The sequence below is a fragment of the Dromiciops gliroides genome, chromosome 1 (genome assembly GCF_019393635.1).
Source record: "Dromiciops gliroides isolate mDroGli1 chromosome 1, mDroGli1.pri, whole genome shotgun sequence".
Taxonomy (NCBI): Eukaryota; Metazoa; Chordata; class Mammalia; order Microbiotheria; family Microbiotheriidae; genus Dromiciops; species Dromiciops gliroides.
Genome location: NC_057861.1, coordinates 4,022,623 through 4,044,656, shown reverse-complemented (window position 1 = coordinate 4,044,656; position 22,034 = coordinate 4,022,623). Strand labels below are relative to the sequence as shown.

The 22,034-nt window shown below is 43.6% G+C and overlaps 1 protein-coding gene across 2 annotated transcripts in view; it reads left to right on the top strand.

Moving 5' to 3' along the window:
- LOC122738851 (zinc finger protein 501-like) overlaps window positions 1–21,708 on the top strand; it is a 44,804-nt gene extending 23,096 nt beyond the window's left edge. Inside the window, exons 1-5 of one of the 2 annotated variants that reach the window (XM_043980751.1) lie at window positions 1,301–1,436; window positions 9,434–9,524; window positions 13,083–13,209; window positions 13,775–13,870; window positions 20,472–21,708. In XM_043980751.1, coding sequence (XP_043836686.1) covers window positions 9,489–9,524; window positions 13,083–13,209; window positions 13,775–13,870; window positions 20,472–21,490 — 1,278 coding nt within the window. In that variant the 5' untranslated portion in view covers window positions 1,301–1,436; window positions 9,434–9,488 and the 3' untranslated portion in view covers window positions 21,491–21,708. Of the gene's footprint in view, window positions 1–1,300; window positions 1,437–9,433; window positions 9,525–13,082; window positions 13,210–13,774; window positions 13,871–20,471 lie in introns of those variants that run through there. The other variant, XM_043980756.1, reaches the window with a different exon arrangement.
- Window positions 21,709–22,034: the final 326 nt, after the last annotated feature.

The window sequence follows — 22,034 nt, the reverse complement described above, 5'->3', positions numbered from 1 at the left end:
AACTGGAGCAATAGCCATTATTATATAAATAGCAATTTGTTATAGGGCCTAGCACCCCGGATTTGTGTGCAAGAGGGTGTAATTTTTTTTTTTTTAAGTGAGGCAATTGAGGTTAAGTGACTTGCCCAGGGTCACACAGCTAGTAAGTGTTAAGTGTCTGAGGCTGGATTTGAACTCAGGTACTCCTGACTCCAGGGCTGGCACTCTATCCACTGCACCACCTAGCTGCCCCAGGTTGTAATATATATATATATTTTTTTTAGTGAGGCAGTTGGGGTTAAGTGACTTGCCCAGGGCCACACAGCTAGTAAGTGTTGACTTTGTAAGCATCTTGTGTTCCCTTCCAGAGGCCATAAGATGCCCCGTGTCCCTCTCCTCTCTCCTGAACATGTGGCTCTCTGGCACTTCCCTTGGGGGGAGCCGGGCTCCTCCCTAGGGGCAGTTGTAGGGGCCGCTTGCTCATGGTGGCAGGAATGTTTGTGGCCAGCAAAGCCGGAGCCTGGTCCCCGACCCCTGGCTGCCTCTCCTGCTTTTTGCTCCTCTCCCAAACAGCGATTTGGAGGGAGGCTTTTCAGTAGGGATGGATTTGGAATTCAGGAGTTCCTGGGTTTGTCAGTTGGGGCGACTGGCATCCAGAAGAACTGCCCACAATGACTACATCTTTCTTCCTCCATGGCAGCAGAGGATAGAGGGCCAGACCTGGAGTCAGGAAGCTCAGACACTTCCTAGTTGTGTGACCCTGGGCAAATCACTTCCCCCTGCCTGCCTCAGTTTCCTCATCTGTAAAATGAGCTGAAGAAGGGAATGCTGAACCGCTCCAGGACCTCTGCCAAGAGACCCCCCAATGAGGGAATTTCCCACGTGGAGGCAAGCCGTCAGTGATTCTTTCACATTCCTGTTCACAGATAGCGCCCCGGGTTTGGTGACATCTTACTGGGGGACGCGAGAACCTCGTTTAACGGCGGAGAGCCCTAACAAAGGGTAGGGGTCATGGGGGGGGGGCCTGCCTGGAGGAGGCAGCCCTCAAGCCCGGCCTCGAATGACGGCCACGGCTGAGAGCGAAAAGGCTCGCGGGGAGAGAACACATTGCAGCCAAAGGGGGCAAGGGGCCTGCGCGCACTCCCAGGGACCGGCTGAGAGCACGCGGGGTGGGGCCCTCGAGTCCTCTGTCTCGCCGTTTTTCCCCCCGGCCCCGGGTGGATGAAGGCCCGGACACGGAGCTCCGGGAGCATGCGCACAAGCCGCCAAGGGCCTCCGCACTGGGTTTCCCAGAAGCCCTTGCGGCGCAGGCGGCGGGAGGGCGCGCGGCCCACGCGGGACTTCCTTTCACTCGGTTCTTTCGCCCTCGCGCCCTTGCCGTCTGCCTTGGATCCGCTCAGGCCTTAGTTCAGCGCCGCCTCCGAGGTCGGGCGGCGGAGAGCCCGCCGCTGAGAAAGGTAGCGCCGGGGGAGCGGGCGGACGGTGGGTGTGCGGGGAGGGAGCGGGGCCTCGGGCGCCATGTTCCTCTGCCAGTCTGCCCCTCGCTAGATCAGTCCTTTGCAGGAAGCCGGCCCGGTCACTCCTGCGCATGCTCTCTTCCGAGGCCTTTGCCCGCTCTCTTCTGCGCATGCTCTCTTCCGAGGCCTTTGCCCGCTCTCTTCTGCGCATGCCCATCCTGGGTGCCGAGGGGCCGGCCGATCGCCACGCTCTTTCCCCCGAGCTGATGTGTTTATTGGTCCCTGCGGGGGTGGGGCTACGACTGAGACCCAATCAGAGGCACCGCCGCTCCCCCGGCCACTCCCTCTTGTACCTTTCCTCCTCCCATCTTCTCTGACTCCTCCCTCCAGAACTGCTGGTCCATCCCTTGCCTGGTGGATGAAACCACGTGCAGGCCCTTCAGTAATCAGTCAACAAACTCCAATTCCCGCGGGCTGGAGGTCGGGGACGAGGGCTGAAGGCGAGCCAGCCCCTGCCCTCGAGTTTACACTCTACTTAGGTCCGACCAAAGACCCCTAGACTCCATGATGGGGGAGGGGGAATCAGGAAGGGCCTCCCTTAAGAGGGGGCACTGGGACCACGCCTTCTTAAGGGTCCTAAGAAGCAGAGGTGAGCAGGGACAGCCTGCTAAGTGTGGGGGAGGGCATAGACAAAAGCCTGGTAATGGGGGAAAGAATGCCCTGTATGGGCACAGCAAGACAGCCAGTTTAGCGGTCAAGGTGAGCTGGAGCATTCAGTGTAGACAGAGGAGCTTCTGTCTTATCCCTAGGGCCATGGGGAGCATTGGCAGCATCAGTTAGTCACAGGTATTTGTTTTGTTTTTGTTTTTTAAGTGAGGCAATTGGGGTTAAGTGACTTGCCCAGGGTCACACAGCTAGTAAGTGTTAAATGTCTGAGGTCGGATTTGAACTCAGGTACTCCTGACTCCAGGGCCGGTGCTCTATCCACTGCACTACCTAGCTGCCCCAGTCACAGGTATTTGTAAAGTGTTTCCTATATGCTTCTGTGCTGTGCTGAGGCAGGTACTCCTCGTAGAAGCGCTGCGTGCAAGGAGCTTACTTTTATTTTGAAGTTTTTACTGATATTTTCTGTTTTTTACATCACCACAGTATCTCATGTACTCCTTTCCTTCCCAGAGAGCCGATATCCCATATGACAAATAAAATGTTTTAGAGAGAAAATTTAAGAAAACATCACAACTGATTGATAAAGTGAAAAAGTCTGAAAATGTGCAGTGTATACATTGTTTTCTTGGCTCTGCTGACTTCATTCTGCGTCAGTTCATATAGATCTTTCCAGGCTTCTCTGTATTTACACACATTATTTCTTATAGCACAGTAGTATTCTATTACATTCCTGTACCACAGTTTGTTTACATTCCACAATTTGGGGGCATCTACTTTGTTTCCAGTTTTTAGCTATCAAAAAAGTGTTGCCATAAATATTTGGAGTATACAGGGACTTTTTTCTTTGCTTCTTTGGAGTATAAACCTAGCAATGAGTCTCTGGTTTAAAGGGTATGGACATTTTAGTCCCTTTATTTGCACAATTCCAAATTGCTTTCCAAAATGGTTATACCATTTCATAGCTCCACCAGCAATGTATTAGTGTGCTTAGTATTCCACAACATTTCCAACATTAACCATAGCTATTTTAAAAATCATTTCTTACCGGTTTGCAGGGTGTGAATGTAACCTCAGGGTTGTTTTTACAGATTTTCATTTCTCTTATTGTTAGTGATTTGGAGCATCTTTCATGTGGTTGTGGATACTTTGTAGTTCTTTCGAGGATTGTTTGTTTATATCCTTTGGGGAATGGCTATTGGTTACACACACCCACCCACCCACACACACACCCCCCCCACACACCCACACACCCACCCCCCACACACACATATACACCCCCACACACACACACATTATTTATATGTCTTGGATGCCAAACCCTTATCAGAGGAATATGATATTTACTTTCCCTTTTCTAATTGCCTCTTTCTCTTTTTTGGTTAAGAATACATCTCCTATCCATAGTTGTGTGAGAAAAATGATCTGCTGTTCTAATTTTTTTTTATAGTATGATTTTTAATGTTAAGGTAATGTGTCTATCTAGAATGTCTTGTGAAATGTGTGGGATAAGGTGTTATCTAAGCCTAATTTCCACCAGATTACTTTCCTAACAGTTTTTATGAAATAGGGAGTTCTTCCCTAGGTAATTTTATTTCCCACTTTATCAAACACTGGGTTGCTGAGTTCTGTTGTTTCCAAGTATCTCTTGTGTAATCTGTTTCAATGATCAATCTCTCTATTCTTTGGCCAGTATTAGATGCTTTTGATTACTAGTGCTTTGTAATATAGTTTGAAGTCTAAAAGTTCTATTCTCTATTCATTCCTACTTCTTTTGATAATTTCCTTTAATTTCCTAGGTCTTTTATTTTCCAAATGAATTTTGTAATTATTTTATCATGTTCTATATAGTGTCACCTTGGTATTTTAGTATAGTATTAAAAGTGTAAATTAATTTTGGTAATATTATAATTTTTATCATATTGGCATAGCCCAGGATATTTCTCCAGCTGTTCTTTATTTCTTTAAGGAGTGCTTTGTAACTGAAGCCATACAAGTCTTTTATGTGCTTTGGGATTGAGGGAGAAGACTATATTTGGACTCTTCTCAGAGCCCTAAAGACAGAGAGGAAGTCTGGTTTCAGGCCCTACAGTTTTGTTGCCTGAACCTCTCAGTAGGAGGCTGCTGGGCACAGGAGGCTATGAGGAACAGAGGCCTGAGTAGGGCCTGGAACGAGGCCTGGGTTTTGTGGAGTCGGGCTGGGCTGGGAGTTCACCTTGAGACTTCATGATCATCTTAGGTTGAGTGAGCATGGCTACAATGCCAGCGCACTTCTCTCTGTGCTGCAAGCCTTACCAAAAACACTGAAGACTATGGTGGCCAAGGAGGCCACGAGCAAAGGTCTGCACAAGGTCATTCAGTTGGGCAGCAGACAGGGATTCAGCGTCAAGGAGGTGGGATGTGGTGAACTTGAGAGACCTGCTTTTGGTTTTAAATAGATACTTTTTATGACATATCCCTCTATGCCATTTTTTAGGGTTTTTGTCATAAAAGAGTATTGTACTTTTTTGTTATTGTTGTTGTTGTGTTTTTTTTTTTTTGCTGGGCAATGAGGGTTAAGTGACTTGCCCAGGGTCACACAGCTAATAAGTGTCAAGTGTCTGAGGCTGGACTTGAACTCAGGTCCTCATGAGTCCAGGGCCAGTGTTTTATCCACTGCGCCACCAAGCTGTCCCCTCTACATTTTTTAGAATAGTTTGTGAATTATGGGCAGTAACTATTCTTTAAATTTTGATAGAATTCTTCTGCAACTCCATCAGGACTAGGAAGGTTTTTCCTTTGGTGGTTCCTTTATAGCTACATCTATTTCCTTTTCTGAGATGGGGTTATGTAAGATAAACATATTGACTCCTGCTAGTTTGGGTATTTTATATTTTTGAAGATATTTCTCTATTTCTTTTGCATATTCAATTTTGTTAGCATATAACTGTGCATAAGATGTTTTGATTATTCTTTTTATTTCTTCTGATTTTGCTGTGATTTCACTGTGCTCTTTTGCTATTTTCTTGATTTGATTTTCTGTTCTCTTCTTTTTAATCAGAGGAGTTAAGGGTTTGTCATTTTATTATTCTTTTCAAAGAACCAGCTTTTAGTTCTATTTATCATTTCTATGGGAATTTTGTTTCCAATTTGTCTATTTCCCCTCTAATTTTTATTATCTTCTCTGTTGTGCTTATTTTCAGTTTCTTTGTTGGTTTTCTAATTTTAAAAAATGCATATTCAGTTAATTAATTCTTTTTTTCCCCTATTATGTTAATGTATGTTTGTAAGGATATGATTTTCCCCCTGAGGACTGTTTTAGCTGCATCCCAGAAATTTTGGTATGTTGTTTCATCATTATTATTTTCTTTTACATAGTTATTGTTTGTCTGATTTGTTCTTTGACCCACTCATTTAAAATTCTGTTGTTAAGTCTCCATTTGGGTCTGTATTTTTTGTTTATGATCTTTCAACCAATTTCTATTTTTATTCTGTTATGGTCTGTAAAGAATGCATTAGGGGGCAGCTAGGTGGCACAGTGGATAGAGCACCGGCCCTGGAGTCAGGAGTACCTGAGTTCAAATCCGACCTCAGACACTTAACACTTACCAGCTGTGTGACCCTGGGCAAGTCACTTAACCCCAATTGCCTCACTAAAAAAAAAAAAAAGAATGCATTAACTATTTCCACCTTTTTACATTTGTTTTCAGTATCTCTGTTCCCTAGTTCATCTTCAGTTTGTGCCAAAAAATATGTATATTCCTTTGCTGTATCATTTAGAAGACACCATATGTCTTTTAATTCTGCTTTTCCAACAATTTGTTCCCTCTCATATTTTCCCTTTTAACCTATTATCCTTCCCTTTATCCTATCCTTTTATGCAAAACTGAGAGAGGGATTTTGCAGTCTCCTGTTACTGTGTCACTGATTTTGTCTTCTTGAAGCTTGTTTCCTCTCAGTTTGGATGCTGAGTCATTTTGAGTGTGCAATTTTATTAATGATATTAGATTTTTGTCTATGGTTCCTTTTATTATAATGTAGTTTCTTTGTTTAGACAAAGGTGCTGTGAAAATTCTATGAGCTCACCAGCTACCCCACTATCGACAGCACAGGACTGAGCACTGATTCCTGGGGCCTCCACTGGAGACCTCCAGCCATGCCATTGAACCGTGAACTCTCTAAATCTGCCTGTCCAACCAGTTCTGAATCCTTCTAGTTGTATCATTATCTATTCCATGAGGCTCCATCTTCTCCACAAGAACAATAGAAGATCCTTCACCAAAAGCATGGCTGGCTAAACGTCTAGGTAAACTCTATTTGTAGCATTCCCCTCGTCTGCTAATTTAGAAACCCTCTAAAAGGCAGTAAGGTTCCTGCATCAGGACGGGCTCTTGGCAAAGCACTTTTGGCTCTTTGTAATCACTGCTGTAGTAATACTAAGTTTTAGAGAATGTTTCAAGTTTTGTTTTTATTATATGTTTCATGCATAACAACTGGACAATAATTGTAAAATCTGTAAAAGATTATTAATTTCCTTCGATACATTTTTGAGAACTCTCATTGTTTGATTTGATTATTGGCAAAGCTATTTAAAGCTGTGTTAAGCTCAATTTTGTAGGAAAATTTCCCAGCTGATGACCAGTATCTGAAGCACCTGAGGGACTTACAATCATGCCCGAAACTCTACAGCTGAGACTTGCTAGTCTTGATCATCAGCATCTACACCTGAAAGATTTTCCACACCTGCACCCAGAGAACATCCCAAGAATCATCTGAGAAAAGACTTAAGCGGACATTTCCCTGTTTTCCTCTTCCCCATTGTATACACTGTTTATAATGTCTGCTTACTAAGGGAGAGTGCAGTGCCCCCTTTAGCCTCTGTCAATGCGTCGCTCCATTTCTTTTTCTCTCTTTTCATTCCCTTTACTTTATTGGTCATAAGTATCTGTGATGTCATTGCTTCATGTAAGGAAATGATGTTTCTTCATGAAGCACAGCGGGGAGTGTGAGAATCAGAGTGCCACCCCCTGCTGAGAAAGACATTGTGAGAACCAGGGCAGCACCACCCTGGGGAGAAAGCATGCGACTGGAGTCTGGAAGTTACATCTATTCATAGAACTGTTACATCTATTTGTAGAAACACGTGTAAGTCATGTCAATCAATGTTATCAGCCAATTAGCTTAGAGCTGTGTGTAGGGACCATGTCTGGGTGGGCCTACTTCTGCTCGAGAGAATGGGGGATCTGTCTTTTCCGCTGGAGATCTCGGTAGGAGGAGCAGGTGCAGGGAACTAGGGTCTTTCCTTCTGAACTCCACATGTTCTCTTTACTAACCCCTATTATACTTTGTTTTTTTTTTTTTTTTTTGCAGGCAATGGGGGTTAAGTGACTTGCCCAGGGTCACACAGCTAGTAAGTGTCAAATGTCTGAGGCCAGATTTGAACTCAGGTACTCCTGAATTCAGGGCCGGTGCTTTAACCACTGTGCCATCTAGCTGCCCCCACTAACCCCTATTATACTTTAATAAATGCTTAATGCCCCAAAGACTGGTGCTATGAGTTTCTAATTTAAGGTGACCACACATTAGATTTTAAACATCACACTGCTTCCCTTTCCAGGCCAGGGGTTCTGCCTTTTTGTGGCCTGCACTCCCTGGGCAGTCAGTCTGGCAAAGCCTCAGACCCATATCAGAATCATGTCTTTATATGCATGAAGTAAGATACAGAGAATGCCAAGGGATACCCATTATGTTGAAATACAGCGATCCAGATAGGAAAAGAACAAGTTTGTGGAGCCAGGTAAATAGCATTTTCCAGGGAATCAGGTCAGACCTGCTGCTTTATAGAACCTTGTTGTTCTCTGGCCGGGTGGTACCCTGGTCTTTTAGACGTCACTGGCATTAGCTTCGCTTTCTCCTCTGGGAGATCCTTCAGGACCTGAGGACCTGTCTGGGGAGGAGCAGGGGAGGGAGGGGAGAGGGTCTCATACTGTTTCTCTCAGGGCCATTTTGGCCGTGCTCTTTCCAGCATAAAGGTTATGCTTGTTTTGCTGAGAAAACGAAGCAATAAGAACTGAACAGCTTGGCCTTCACTCTCTTAGTTGTTTATCTTATCCACCCCAAGCAGAGGTCCTGCCCCTTCTTGGATCCATCCTCCAGTTTATCCAAAGTAGAGTTAAAATGGTTACTGAGGAGGCTGCCTCTGAACCAGGAAGACCTGGGTTCAAGTCCCACCTTTGATCCAGAGCAAGTCACTCAATGCTCTAGTCAGCTCTCTAGGAGAAGGTGCAGACCTGTTTTGGCAAGGGCAGTCTCCTTATGTGGGGATTCCCTCTTCCAGGGAAATGAAAGGTCCAGCAGGTCCCATGTCTCCTTCTCTTGGAATTGTTTTCCTCACATCTCTTGGATCAATTGCCTTCTGTTTTCACATGGCCACTATGCTAACTCAAGTGCTCATCATGGCTCCTGTGGAATAGTAAAATAATCTTCATGTTTCCAAGGTCTTCCCCCTCAGATCCATCCTGCACAGCTGCCCAAGTGATCTCCTCAAAGTCCAGGTAGCAGCCCGTCAGTTATCTGCTGAGAGCTTGCTACTGTGGCCTGTAGGGCAAAGTCTAGATCCCTCCTCTTGACATTGATGCCGCCACCCCCCCTCCCCCCAATCTGGCTCCAATCTTCCTTTCCAGATTAATTTCCCATGACTCTCCTTACCTACTCTCCATCCCAGCCAAATGGCACCAGGAAGGTGCTTTCTGCCCTCTGTGCATTTCCGTCATGCCCCCTCTGCCCCACTCCTGGAAGGCTTTCATTGCCCACCTCTGCCCCGATGATCCTTGCTGTCCCTCAGACTTCATCTCCAGAGTCACATCTGCCATAAAATCCATGCTTATCCTCCCAGTTCTTAGCACTTTCTCCAATTTCTAAACATCTTTTTTTCCTTTCTGTACATGTTGTATTCTGCCAGTAGAATGTAAGCTCTGGGGGGGGCAGCTAGGGGGCGCAGTGGGTAAAGCACCGGCCCTGGATTCAGGAGGACCTGAGTTCAAATCTAGTCTCAGACACTTGACACTTACTAGCTGTGTGACCCTGGGCAAGTCACTTAACCCTCATTGCCCTTTAAAAAGAAAAAAAAAAGAATGTGAGCTCTGGGAGGACAGGGGCGACTCTGTTTCTGTTCCTGTATTCCTCAGTGGACAGTAGGACTGTGCCTTGTACTTGGGTGCTTCATTCCTGTTTGTGGAATGGAATGGTTGCACTAGTCCATGAGCTGCCTGTAATCTCTCTCTAACCAGGATTTCCAGGCCAGGTCTAAACAAGGCCGGACCAATTCCTCAAATGTCTGTTTTTTTGCTCCCCAGGGCTGACGGCTGAGGAGTCTCTGTTCCCCCAAAGGTGAAAGCATTGAGCAAAGCCATGGCCCTTGTCCTCCTGCCTCCCGTGGTTCACCAGGTAAGCAGGAGTTGTTTTTGCTTTTTCTGAAATTAATACCTTAGATCTCCAGTTAGGAAGGTGTTTCCTTCCCATATCCTCTGACCCAAGAAATGGGGCCCATCAGGAACTGGGCCAAGGTGGTGCTTTAGAGATCTTGTGCCTGGTCCCCACCTTTTTTACAGAGAAGGCTGAGGCCCAGGAAGGGGAAGTGACTTATCCACTGTCACGCAAGTCCTAAGCAACAGAGCCAGCACCTCCAGCCCTTTCCTCTACACTGTGATGCTTCCTAGGGGATGTTTCCTCCTTGCCTGCTGTCCCTGCCTTCTCTTTTCCATCCTTTGTCAAGGAATTCAGTGCCACCCCAAGCCCTGAACCGAGCTGGCTGCTGAGAGATGTCGCAGAAGCTTAATGGTGACAGAAAATATTTATATCCCCCTTGGAGATTTGAAATCTGATTCCCAGAAACCTGTTGGTGATCAAAGAAATAATATCCCCATTTTGTAGATGAAGAAACTGAGTATCAGAGGGGAGAAGTTCTGTGCTGAGGAGTGTCCTGACAGTAAGTCCTGGAGTCAGGACTCCAAAGGGGAGAAGAAGCTACAGGCTTCTGTCTGCCCCTGGTCTCTTCCCCTTCCACAGTAAGACCAGAGGAAATCAGGAATAACTATAGGGACCCTTTGTAAATCATGGGCTGTCTCATGGTGTTTATTGTTGCTTCAGAAGGGAGTCTGTATGTAAGTCTGAATGCTCCAAGCATTTAGAGAAGTATTTTATATGTGTGTGTATACATGTATGCAGACACATAAAATATATTAATGCGCACACACATGTACAAAACACATGTATCTATAAACATTAATATATACACATATACATGTGTGTTCTGGTGATCATTTCTAATTGGTGTGTGGGTATATGTATGTGTACTATTTCTGTACTCCTGTTATCTGTAGGATATGTGGGTTAGGCTTAAATTGAAAGTTCCACATAGAAATTTCTATTGAAAGTTCATTGGACCCTGTGCCCTTGGAACAAAAATGCAAACAGGAGTGTCTGTCATGTCATAGAAATAATATTTAATCATTACTGGGAGCAGCTGCTCTATAGGATTTAGGTAGGAATTAATATTTAGAGTGTGCTGAGAGTTACCCTTCATGTTTCTAATTATTAACCACATCAACTGAATGATTTGAAGGTGTGAGAAGGAAGTATGTGACTTAGGCTTGTTGGAAAAATGACAGTCTAAATGTGAGCTTTGGCTAAAAGCAGAAGTATGTCTGTCTGAGATGGGGTTTTCATCTCACTCTGACTCTGGGACCCCCCAAAATCGTCCTGTCTTCATTCCTTGCCTTTGCCCCTCTGACTGCCCTGAGGCTGACTAGACACCAACAGGCATCCAGGTGAGAAAATTGCTGCTCCTACCATTTTGATGCCCCACTGGGAGCCACCATCTGGCCTGGAGCTGACCTTGCAATTGTTCCTTATTTCCCCAGTTAAAGTGTGTGCTCCTTGAGACCAGGGACTGCTGGACTTTTTCTCTTTGTATCCCTAGCACTCGGCCCATAGTAAGTGTTTCACAAACGCTTTGTCATTCCATCCATCCATTCATTTTTTGGGGCTGAATGTGATCATTATAATTTTAGAGCATTCAGTTTTAATTGTTTATTGTGGCTCTTTCCATTTGTAGTGTTGCCGTCACTATTTAAATTGCTGTATTCATATATTGTTTTTCTGGTTCTGCACCTGTTCTTCTGTCTTCCCTTGTTCTTCCATAAAGTTGAATTCTTTGTCTGGTGGCCAGTGAGTGGACATGCTCCTGGAGAAACTGAGTCAGTCAACCAGTCTTTCAGTCAGCCCTTGCTTGGTCCTGCTATCACTGCCAGCTGTTGTCCTGTAGCTCTCTGCCGTCTCAGCTGAACCCCTTTAACAAGCCATCAATACTTGGTGCCTACACTCTCTCTACTCTTACTGTCTTCTGAACCCTCTGCAGTCTGGCTTCTGACCTCATCATTCCATTGACGATGTTACTCAGAATTACCAGTGATCTTGATAGATGGAAAGGCCTTTTCTGAATTCTCTGCCTCCTGCACCTCTCTACAGCCTTGGATGCTGCAAAACCCTTTTTCCTCTTGGATGTTCTCTCCACTTTCTTTGAGTGTCACTACTCTTTCCAGGTTCTCCTTTTTCCTGACCATCTTCTCAGTCTTCTTTGCTAGGTTTTCATCCTTGTTACCCCCAGTAACCTTGGGTGCTCCCATAAGGCTCTATCCTGGGCCCTTTTCCCTTCTCTCTCTATAACATTTCACTTGGTGATCTCTTCAGCTCCATGGATTCCGTTATCTCTATGCTGATGACACTCAGATTTATTTATCTGCCCCTGTTTGTATCCTGAGCTTAGCTCGGCATCACTGTCACCTGTGGGTGACTTCAGACTGTCCCAGACTTAGCCCGTCCAACACAGAATTCATTATCTTTTCCCCAAAGCCTTCCCGTCTTATAAACTTCCCTGTTGCTGTTGAGGGGACCACCATCTTCTCCCAGTCACTGGGCTCAGACCTATGTGACGTCCTTCCCTCCTCTCTCCTCACTCCACGTTCTACCTCCACATCTCCCATCGGCTCTCCCCTGGCCTATTGCAGCCGCCTCTTGATTGGTTTCCCCTTCTCTAGTCTTTTCCCATGGCAGCCTCTCCTCTGCTCTGCTGCCTGCGTGACTCTCCTAAAGCTGATGTCTGGCCACGTTACCCTTCTACTCAGTAAACTCCAGTGGCTCCCTGTTCCCTCTCGCATCAGATCTAAGATCCCTCGTCAGGAATGTCAAGCCCCTCACATCTGGCACCTTCCACCACTCAGCTCCGTCACTCTGTCTGCTCTCCCTCTCCCTCACTCTTGTACTCCCATCTCGGAGCACGGGCAGTCGCCGTGTTTGTTTTTGGTTTTTTGGTTTTTTTGTGGGGCAGTGGGGGTTAAGTGACTTGCCCAGGGTCACACAGCTAGGAAGTGTCAAGTGTCTGAGGCTGGATTTGAACTCAGGTACTCCTGAATCCAAGGCCGGTGCTTTATCCACTGCGCCACATAGCTGCCCCGTCGCCATGTTTGGAAGGTTCACTTGCCTCCCTTTTGTTACTTAGATTCCCTGACTTCCTTCAATAGCTGGCTCAAAACGCATCTTCTGCAGGTGCCTTCCCCTTCCAGGTCGTCTTGCATCTACTCTCTATGTACCCTGGCCGGCCCTCTTTATTTGTGTTGGCTCTGGGTTAGAGTGTAAGCTCTTCGGGGGCAGAGACTGCAGGACCCATGGAAGCCGCTCTTCCTCTTGGGCGACCTGCTTCAGAATCGACTTTTAACTTAGGCACACAGTAGGTGTTCACTAAGTGTTTGGAATGGAACTCTCTGAGGCCTGAACCTGGTGAGCTCCATTCCCTTCACCTTTCCTCCCAGTGCCATTGCAGTCAATCCATTTATTAAAGGCCTACTATGTGCCATGCCCTGGAGATACAGTCCCTGCCTGTAAAGAGCATATAGTCTGACGTCAGCTGGTTCTCAGCTGTGTCCACAAGTGTCTTTGCTGTTTCAGGCGTTGGTGACGTTTCAGGATGTGGCCGTGGACTTCAGCCCGGAAGAGTGGGGGCACCTGCGCCCATCCCAGAAGGAGCTGTATCGGGACGTGATGCTGGAGAACTACCGGAACCTGGTCTGCCTGGGTGAGGATGGCCCCAGCCTCAGGGTCTGCCCATTGGCAGCCTGGGCTTCTTCCTTAGCACATGTTGGGGGGTGTCCCTGGGCTTCTGCTTCCTCTGGTCTCTGTTTGGTCAGGTCAGAGAGTCTCAAAGTCCCTGGGCAGCTGCCTGTAGACGGAAACATTCCCATCTGCTTACTATGGTGAATGCCCCAAACTGACCCCGTGACACAGTCCTGTGTCCTTCAGGTCTTCCTACTATGTCTTTTTGTTGTTGTTCGCTTGTTTAGTCATGTCTGACCCTTCATGACCCCATGGATAGTCCAAGGGGTTTTCTTGGCAAAGATATTGGAGTGGTTTGCTGCTTCCTTTTCTTGTTGATTAGGGCAAACAGAGGTTAAGTGACTTGCTTGAGGTCACACACCTAGTAAGTATCAGAGGCCAGATTTGAACTCAGGTCTTCCTGACTCCAGATGCAGTGCCTTATCTACTGAGCTATCTAGCTGTCTCTCCTAATGTGTCTATTTGTCCCTAGAGAGAGAAGGGACAAGCATTATATTCAAGGTGTCTCTCACATTTCCATTGAGCAGGACTTGCTGTTTCCAAACCAGATGTGATTTACCAGTTGGAGCAAGTGGAAGGTCCTTGGATGTCAGAGGGAGAGGCTCCAGCAGTCAGCTGTCCAGGTGAGTGAGGGAAAGCCAGGTAGCGTGGACCTTATAGACGACATTGCAGCTGGTCATTCTTGTTGTTGGTTTTTTTGTTTGTTTATTTGTTTGTTTTGAGGCAGTTGGGGTTAAGTGACTTGCCTAGGGTCACACAGCTAGTAAGTATAATTACTAGTAAGCTAGTAATTTAAACTCAGGTCCTCCTGAATCCAGGGCCAGTGCTTTATCCACTGCACCACCTAGCTGCCCCTCTGTTGTTGTTTTTGTTTTTGTTTGTTTTTAAATTTTGAGTTCCAAATTCTCTCCCTCTCTCCACTCCCTCCCTTGCCCATTTAGAAGGTAAGAAATATGATACTCATCCTACATGTGCCATGTTGCAAAAAATAAAATTATGTTTCAATCTGCTCTCTGAGTCCATCACTTCTCTCTTTGGAGGGTAGCATTGTGGGTTCTTCAGAATTGTCTTGGATCATTGTATTGCTGAGAAGAGTTAAGTCATTCACAGTCCATCACCATACAATACTGCGATTACTGTGTACATTGTTCTGGTTCTGCTCACTTCACTTTGCATCAGTCTTCTTGGTTTTTTTCTGAAACTATCCTGTTTATCATTTCCATCACAATCATATGCCACAACTCGTTAGCCATTCCCCAATTGATGGGCATTTCCTTAGTTTCCAGTTCTTTACCACCACAAATAGAGCTGCTATAAATATTTTGGTACATATAGATCCTTTTCCTTTTCCTTTGATTTCTTTGGGATACAGACCTAGTAGTGATATTGTTGTGTCAAAGGGTATGCAGTTTTATGGCCTTTGGGCCTAGTTCCAAATTGCTCTCCAGAGTGGTTGGATCAGTTCACAACTCCACCAACAGTGTATTAGTGTCCTTATTTTTCCACACCCACTCCAGAATTTGTTATTTTCCTTTTTCTCATGTTAACCAATTCGATAGATGTGAGGTGGTACCTTAGAGTTGTTTTAGTTTACATTTCTCTAAGTATTAGTGATTTAGAGAGTTTTTATATGATTATTGGTAGTTTTGATTTCTTCCGAAAACTGCCTTTTCCTATCCTCTGACCAATTATCAATTGATGAATGGTTCCCATAAATTTGGCTCACTATATTTTTGAGAGATGAGACCTTTATCAAAGAGACTTAATGTAAAAAAAAAGTTTCCTCAGCTTCTTGCTTTCCTTCTAATTTTGTCTACATTGGTTTTGTTTGTGTTTCAGTTGTTGTTCAGTCATGTCTGATTCTTTGTGATCCCGTTTGGGGTTTTCTTGGCAAAGATACCAGAAGGGTTTGCTATTTTCTTCTCCAGCTCATTTTACAGAAGAAACTGAGGCATACTGGGTGAAGTAATTTGCCCAGGGTCACACAGCTAGTAAGTGTCTGAGGCCAGGTTTGAAGTTAGGAAGATGAGTCTTTCTGACTTCAGGCCTGGTACTCTATTCACTGCACCACTTAACTGCCCCTTTGTGGAAAAACTTTTAAATTTCATGTAGTCACAATTAACCATTTTAACTCGTGAACCTCTTTTTTTCTGATGCTCTTCCAATAATGATATTACCCTTTATGTCTAAATCCCATTTTGATCTTGGAATACAGTGTAATAAGATGTTGGTCTACACCTGATTTCTGCTAAACTGCTTTCCAGTTTTCCTAACACTTTTTGTGGAATAGTGAGTTCTTCCCCCAAAACCGTAGATTTTTGCATTTATCAAACACGATATTACTGTAGTCATTTACTACTGTGTATTGTGTAGCTAGTCTATTGTACTGATCAACTACTCTGTTTCTTAACCAAGACCAGATTATTATTTTTTTTTTTACATATAAGGTATTTTATTTTTTCCGTTACGTGTAAAGGTAGTTCTCAACTTTTGTTTATACAAGCTTTACAATTTCAGATTTTTCTCCCTCCCTCCCCTCCCTCCCCCCCTCCCCTAGACAGCAGGTAATCTGATAGAGGTTATATCTATATATCTATATATCTACATCTACATATATACACACACACACACACACACACACACACACACATAATAACATTAATCCTATTTCTGCATTAGTCACGTTATAAGAGAAAAAAATCAGAGCAATGATAAAAAACCTCAAAATAGAAAAAAACAACAGCATCAAAAACAAAAGAAATAATATGGTTCATTCAGCTTCTATACTCCGCAGTTCTTTTTTTTTTTTTTTTCTTGGATTTGGAGATCCTCTTCCATCATGAGTTCCCTGGAACTCTTCTGTGCCATTGCATTGGTGAGAAGAATCTAGTCCATCACAGTAGGTCAACACTCAATGTTGATGATACTGTGTACAATGTTCTTCTGGTTCTGCTCATCTCACTCATCATCAGCTCACGTAAGACCCTCCAGGTTTCTCTGAACTCCTCCTGCTCATCGTTTCTTACAGCACAATAGTATTCCATTGTATTCATATACCACAACTTGTCCAGCCATTCCCCAATGGATGGGTACCCCCTCAACTTCCAATTCCTTGCTACCACGTAAAGAGCAGCTATAAGTATTTTTGTACATGTGGGTCCCTTTCCCCCTTCCATGATTTCTTTGGGAAAAAGACCTGAAAGTGGAATTGCTGAAGACCAGATTGTTTTAATGATTACTGCTTTGTACTACAGTTTGAGATCTCATCTGGCTAGGTCACCTTCTTTCACATTTTTTATTGATTCCCTTGATTTTCTTGATCTTCTGTTCTTCCAGATGAATTTTGTTTTTATTTTTTCTACCTCTACAAAATAACTCTGGTAGCTCACTTACTAGGGCACTGAATAAGTAAATTAATTTGGGTAGTATTGTTATTTTTATTATATTGGATCAGCTTGCCCATGTGCAATTAATAGTTCTTTAATTGTTTAGATCATTTTTTATTTGTGTGAAAAGTATTTTGTGATTGTGTTCATGTAATTCTGGGTTTATCTTGGTAGGTAGACTCCCATGTATTTTATACCATCTATGGTCATTTTAAATGAAATTTCTCTTTCTATCTCTTCCTGCTAGGTTTTGCTGGTAATATATAGAAATGCTGATGATTTATGAGCTTATTTTATGTCCTGCAACTTTGCTAAAGTTGTTACTTGTTTCTAGTAGTTTTAAAATTGCTTTTCTAAGATTCTTTAAGTAGGGAGGGAGTGTTCTAGTAGATGGGGGATCAAGAAAGACTTGTAGAAAGTAATACAAGTTAGAGGAAGAGAGAACTGTGAGGGGGGAGTACATTGCAGGCCTGGTTGGGGGAATATCTTCTGTGAGGTACAGAGAGAAGGCCAGTCTGCCTGGACTCCATCAAGAGTTATGTACACTAAGGTCAGAAAGGGTGGTTGGAGCAGGTTGTGAAAGGGCTTTAAAAGCCAGACAAAGAAGATTGTACTGTTTGATTTTATTTCAGTTTGAATTTTTAGTTATTGAGACCTTAAATACTAAATATCAGTAGTTTCTTAAACTTTTTTTTAATGTATCTATACTTTAATTTCAGTGTATGTCTCCAGCAGGATTTTATCCTTGCCATTAATTCCTATTCTGCTTTGCTTTTATTAGTCACAATTAGCGTGACTTGGTCTTTTCTTGTTCCATGGGGGTCCCTGGGCCTTCTTTTGACAAGCTCTTTCCAGATTTCTTTATTCCTCACATTTTTCAAACTTAAGATCATCGTAGGATCGTGTCATATTCTTCTTTTGTTGTCTAGGCCTGTTTGTACCATCCATGTAAGGAATTCATAGTGTAGAAAACCCCAGCACCATTGCAGATCAGCCTCCCTTTTGTAACTTATGGTCTTAAGAAAAAAACTGTTCATATTCCTTCACCATTTGTCCATTGTATACTGGGAATTGCCTTTACATTTTTACTGATTTCTTCTATCCTGCCTTGGACACCTGCAGCCTGCGATACCATGAGTCAGTTGCTGCTGAACTTCTCTGGGCCTCGGGCAACTTGCTAAGACTAAAAATTATTAATAGGTTATGATCTTCATGAACTAAATCATAGGCCCTTGAGATAAGTGACACAAAGTTTTTCTCTGACATATTGGGTCATCAGTATTTTTCTTTTCATTTTTTTGGTAGAACTTCTTATTTAATGTGTCTAGTCAGTATTTGTCCTCAACTCTTCCTCCTACTTATTGAATAGGAAAAAAAAAAGTTATCACCCCTACATAGTTGAGCATTCATTGTCTTTTTAATATATATGGTAACTTTGGGGCAGCTAGGTGGCGCAGTGGATAGAGCACCGGCCCTGGATTCAGGAGGACCTGAGTTCAAATCTGGCCTCAGACACTTAACACTTACTAGCTGTGTGACCCTGGGCAAGTCACTTAACCCCAATTGCCTCACTAAAAAAAAAAAATTAATATATATGGTAACTTTAACAAAAATAACAACCCAAAATATCTGTTGGTTTCCACATTCATATATGATCTTTTTTTTCTGTGTATTTTTTTAAGGTTATATTACTGATGGAATTGGGTTTTATGGAGATGTAGTTCAAAAAATTTTTTCTGATTCTACTTTCTTTTCTCTATCCCTTCACAAGTCCCTTTTCTTGATTCTTGGATCAAATGATTCTAAGCCTTCCTTATTTCTTTATTCTTAAATGAAAATTGGGAGCACCCAGCAAATGTGTCATGTGTCATGTATTGAACCCTAACCACCCTATTGGATACATGGGTTTTTTCTAGCCCATTGCTATTACAAAAAGCTACCATGAATATGGTATGGAAGTTTTTTTTCCTTAGCTGTGTGACACTGGGCAGGTCACTTAACCCTCATTGCCCTGCAAAAAAAAAAAAAAAAGAAAGAAAAGAAAAGAAAAAGGAAAAAAAAAAAGGAATTTTTTTTCCTTTCCATAATATCCATGGTATTATGCAAATTTAGGGCAGAGTTTGAATGAGTGGTACCCAGGGATGCTAGGAAGGGTTATAGTGGTTCGTGTATACTCATAGGCAAGCAGCAGCCACAGAGAATATGGACTGGGAACCGAGTGACCTGAGAACTCCCTTGCCTTACCATCCCAGTTCCATGGGTCAGCCCTTGATGAGTAGTGGGAACTGCTTTACAGTCTAAAGCACAGATCAGCTAGGAGGCCCTGGTTTAATTGGGGTTTTCAAACAAAGGGTCTACTGTGGCAGCTGTCACATCATTGGTGGTCCAGTGGGGTGAGAGAGCATGGACCAGTAGCAACCCGTGAGCTAGGAAGGCCTCCTCAGGTTGAAGAAGGTGCAGTTATAACTAAGCCATGCCAATAAGCTTTCTGAAGAGTTTCCAGCACTCAGTTCTGTCTAAAACTGGGTGCAGTTTAAACCTTAAATGTACCAGAGTGGTGTAATCAGAGACAGTCCTGGAAGGCTGGGCACATGGGCTCCACTTACAGTATAAGCTTGTTAGTATGATCACCGTGAGAAAGGGCACACGCTCTTTTGTATGGTTGACTAAATATTCCTGTGTTCCTTTACAAAGATGGTGGAGCTCATTTACTGCTCTGCCTGCACACCTGCTTGTTCAAAGCTCCACCCACAGTTGTTTTTCTGTTTTTGAAAAAAAAAAAATTCCACTTAGCAATTCGATGCCAAGTCGGGACTCAGAGTTGTTTTTTAAAGGGAGGGAAGGAAATAACCCGTTTAGTTAGTGCCTGCTGTGTGCCAGACACTGTGCTAAGCACTGTACAGATATTATTTGTCCCCATAACAGCCTGGTGAGGTAGGTACAATTATCATCCTCCCCATTTAACAGTTGGGGAAACAGAAGTTAAGCGATTTGAGCATTTCTTGGGTAATTAGAGAATGTCGACAAATCTTCAGGTACAATTTGACCATTTGTGTTTCTTCCTCATGCCAGACCACTGCAGTAGCCTTCTGGGAGTCTCCCCGCCTTGAGTAGCTCCTCACTCCAGGCCATCCGCCACTCAATTGTCAAACTGATCTTCCTAAAGCACAGGTCCGACCATGTCATCTCCTTTTCAACAAAGGAGAGTGGATACTTTTACTTCTGGGATCCAATTAAAATCCTCCCTTTGGCTTTTAAAGCTCTTCTTGCCCCTGCCTCCCTTTCAAGTCTTATACCTTCCTCCCCTCCAAGTTTTCTGCTCTTCAGTCACACAAGCCTCCTGGCTGTTTTCCCTTACAACACCCCGTTGCATGACTCTGGGTCTTTTCACTGGTTGTCTCCTGTGTCTGAAAGTCTTACCCTTCTCCATCTTTTTTCTCCTGGTTTTTACGTCCTAATCAAAATCTCACCTTTTGCAGTAAGCCTTTCCTTAATTTTCCCCTTAATGCTAGGGCCTTCCCTCAGGGATTACCTTATAAACCCAGCACTTGGCACAGTGCCTGACACATTGTCGATGCTAAAGAAATTCTTGTTGGCTTGACTGGACTGAGCAACAACTGACATATTTTCCTAACAAGGTTGTTTTAAGGACCAACATGAAAGCTTTTTGCAATTACTGCAAACATAAAGTCATCTTAACTCTTCCGTATATGACAATTTTTCTTGATGATAGTATCATAGGGACAACAGCAGATAGTATCATAGGGACAACAGCAGATAGTATCATAGGGACAACAGCAAAACCAGAAATATTTACACTTTTAAAAATTTCTTTCAGATTTTGAGACTAGACTTGAAACCAAGTTGACTACTCCAGAGCTGGACATTTCTTTGGAAGTATCATCCCAGGAGAAATTCTCGGGGGATAGTCTTTATGTCTCCAAATTGGGAGAAGCCTTGGAATATGATGCCTGGTTAGGAAGGCAGCAGAACAATGAGCCTTATGAATGCAATGAATGTGTCAAGTCCTTCCACGAGAGCACACAGCTTCCTCAGTCTCAGAAAATTCTTATTGGAGAGAAACCTTATGCATGTAAGGAATGTGGGAAAGCCTTCCGCCATCGCCCTGCTCTCACCCAACATTGGAAGATTCATACTGGAGAGAAACCTTATAAATGTACAGAATGTGGGAAGGCCTTCCACCAAAGAGCAGGACTTAATCAACATCAGAAAACACACACTAGAGAGAAACCTTATATATGTAAGGAATGTGGGAAAGCCTTTTACCAGAGCACAGCTCTAACACTGCACCAGAGAGTTCATACTGGAGAGAAGCCTTATGAATGTACGGAATGTGGGAAGGCCTTCCACCAAAGGACAGGCCTTAATCAACATCAGAAAATTCATACTGGAGAGAAAACGTATATATGTAGTGAATGTGGGAAGGCCTTCCACCAGAGCCCAACTCTTACCCGACATCGTAGGATTCACACTGGAGAGAAACCTCATGTGTGTAAAGTGTGTGGGAAGGCCTTCCACCAGAGCACAGCACTTACTCAACACCAGAGGATTCATACTGGAGAGAGACCTTATGAATGTACTAAATGTGGGAAATCCTTCAACTGCAACTCATACCTTATTTCCCATTACAGAATTCATATTGATGACAGACCTTATGAATGTAAGGAATGTGGGAAGGCCTTCCGCCGGAGCACACAGCTTACTCGACATCAGAGAATTCACACTGGAGAGAAGCCTTATGAATGTAATGAATGTGGGAAGGCCTTCTATCGACGGTCAGGACTTACTGGACATCAGAAAATTCATACTCGAGAAAAAACTTATGTAATCAAATGAATTATGAAAGTCCCTAGAACTCAGCACTTACTTGAATCAAATACTGGAAAGAAATATTATAAATGTAATGAATGTGGGAATACCTTCTGCCAGATAATAGGATTTATCTGACATCTGAGAATTCATATTGGACCTAAAGAATGTAATGTTTGTGGGAAGGCCTTCCTCAAGAATAAACTTACTTAGCACCAAAAGAATCACACTGGAAAGAAACTTTATGAATGCAGGAAAGAAACTTTATGAATGCAGAGTCTTCTGAAGTAATGCCTGTATGAAAGAGCACTTACTTTGCTGAAAGATCTAGAATAAAAAAAAAAACCCAATAGAAAAAGAAAACTCCAAGTGTCCCACAATGGCTTTTTCTTTTTCTTTCTTTTCTTTTTTTTTGTAGGGCAATGAGGGCCAAGTGATTCGCCCAGGGTCACACAGCTAGTAAGTGTCTGAGATCAGATTTGAACTCAGGTCCTCCTGAATCCAGGGCCAGTGCTTTATCCATTGCGCCACCTAGCTGCCCCTTTTTCTTATTTTTTTTTTAAAGAAAGAC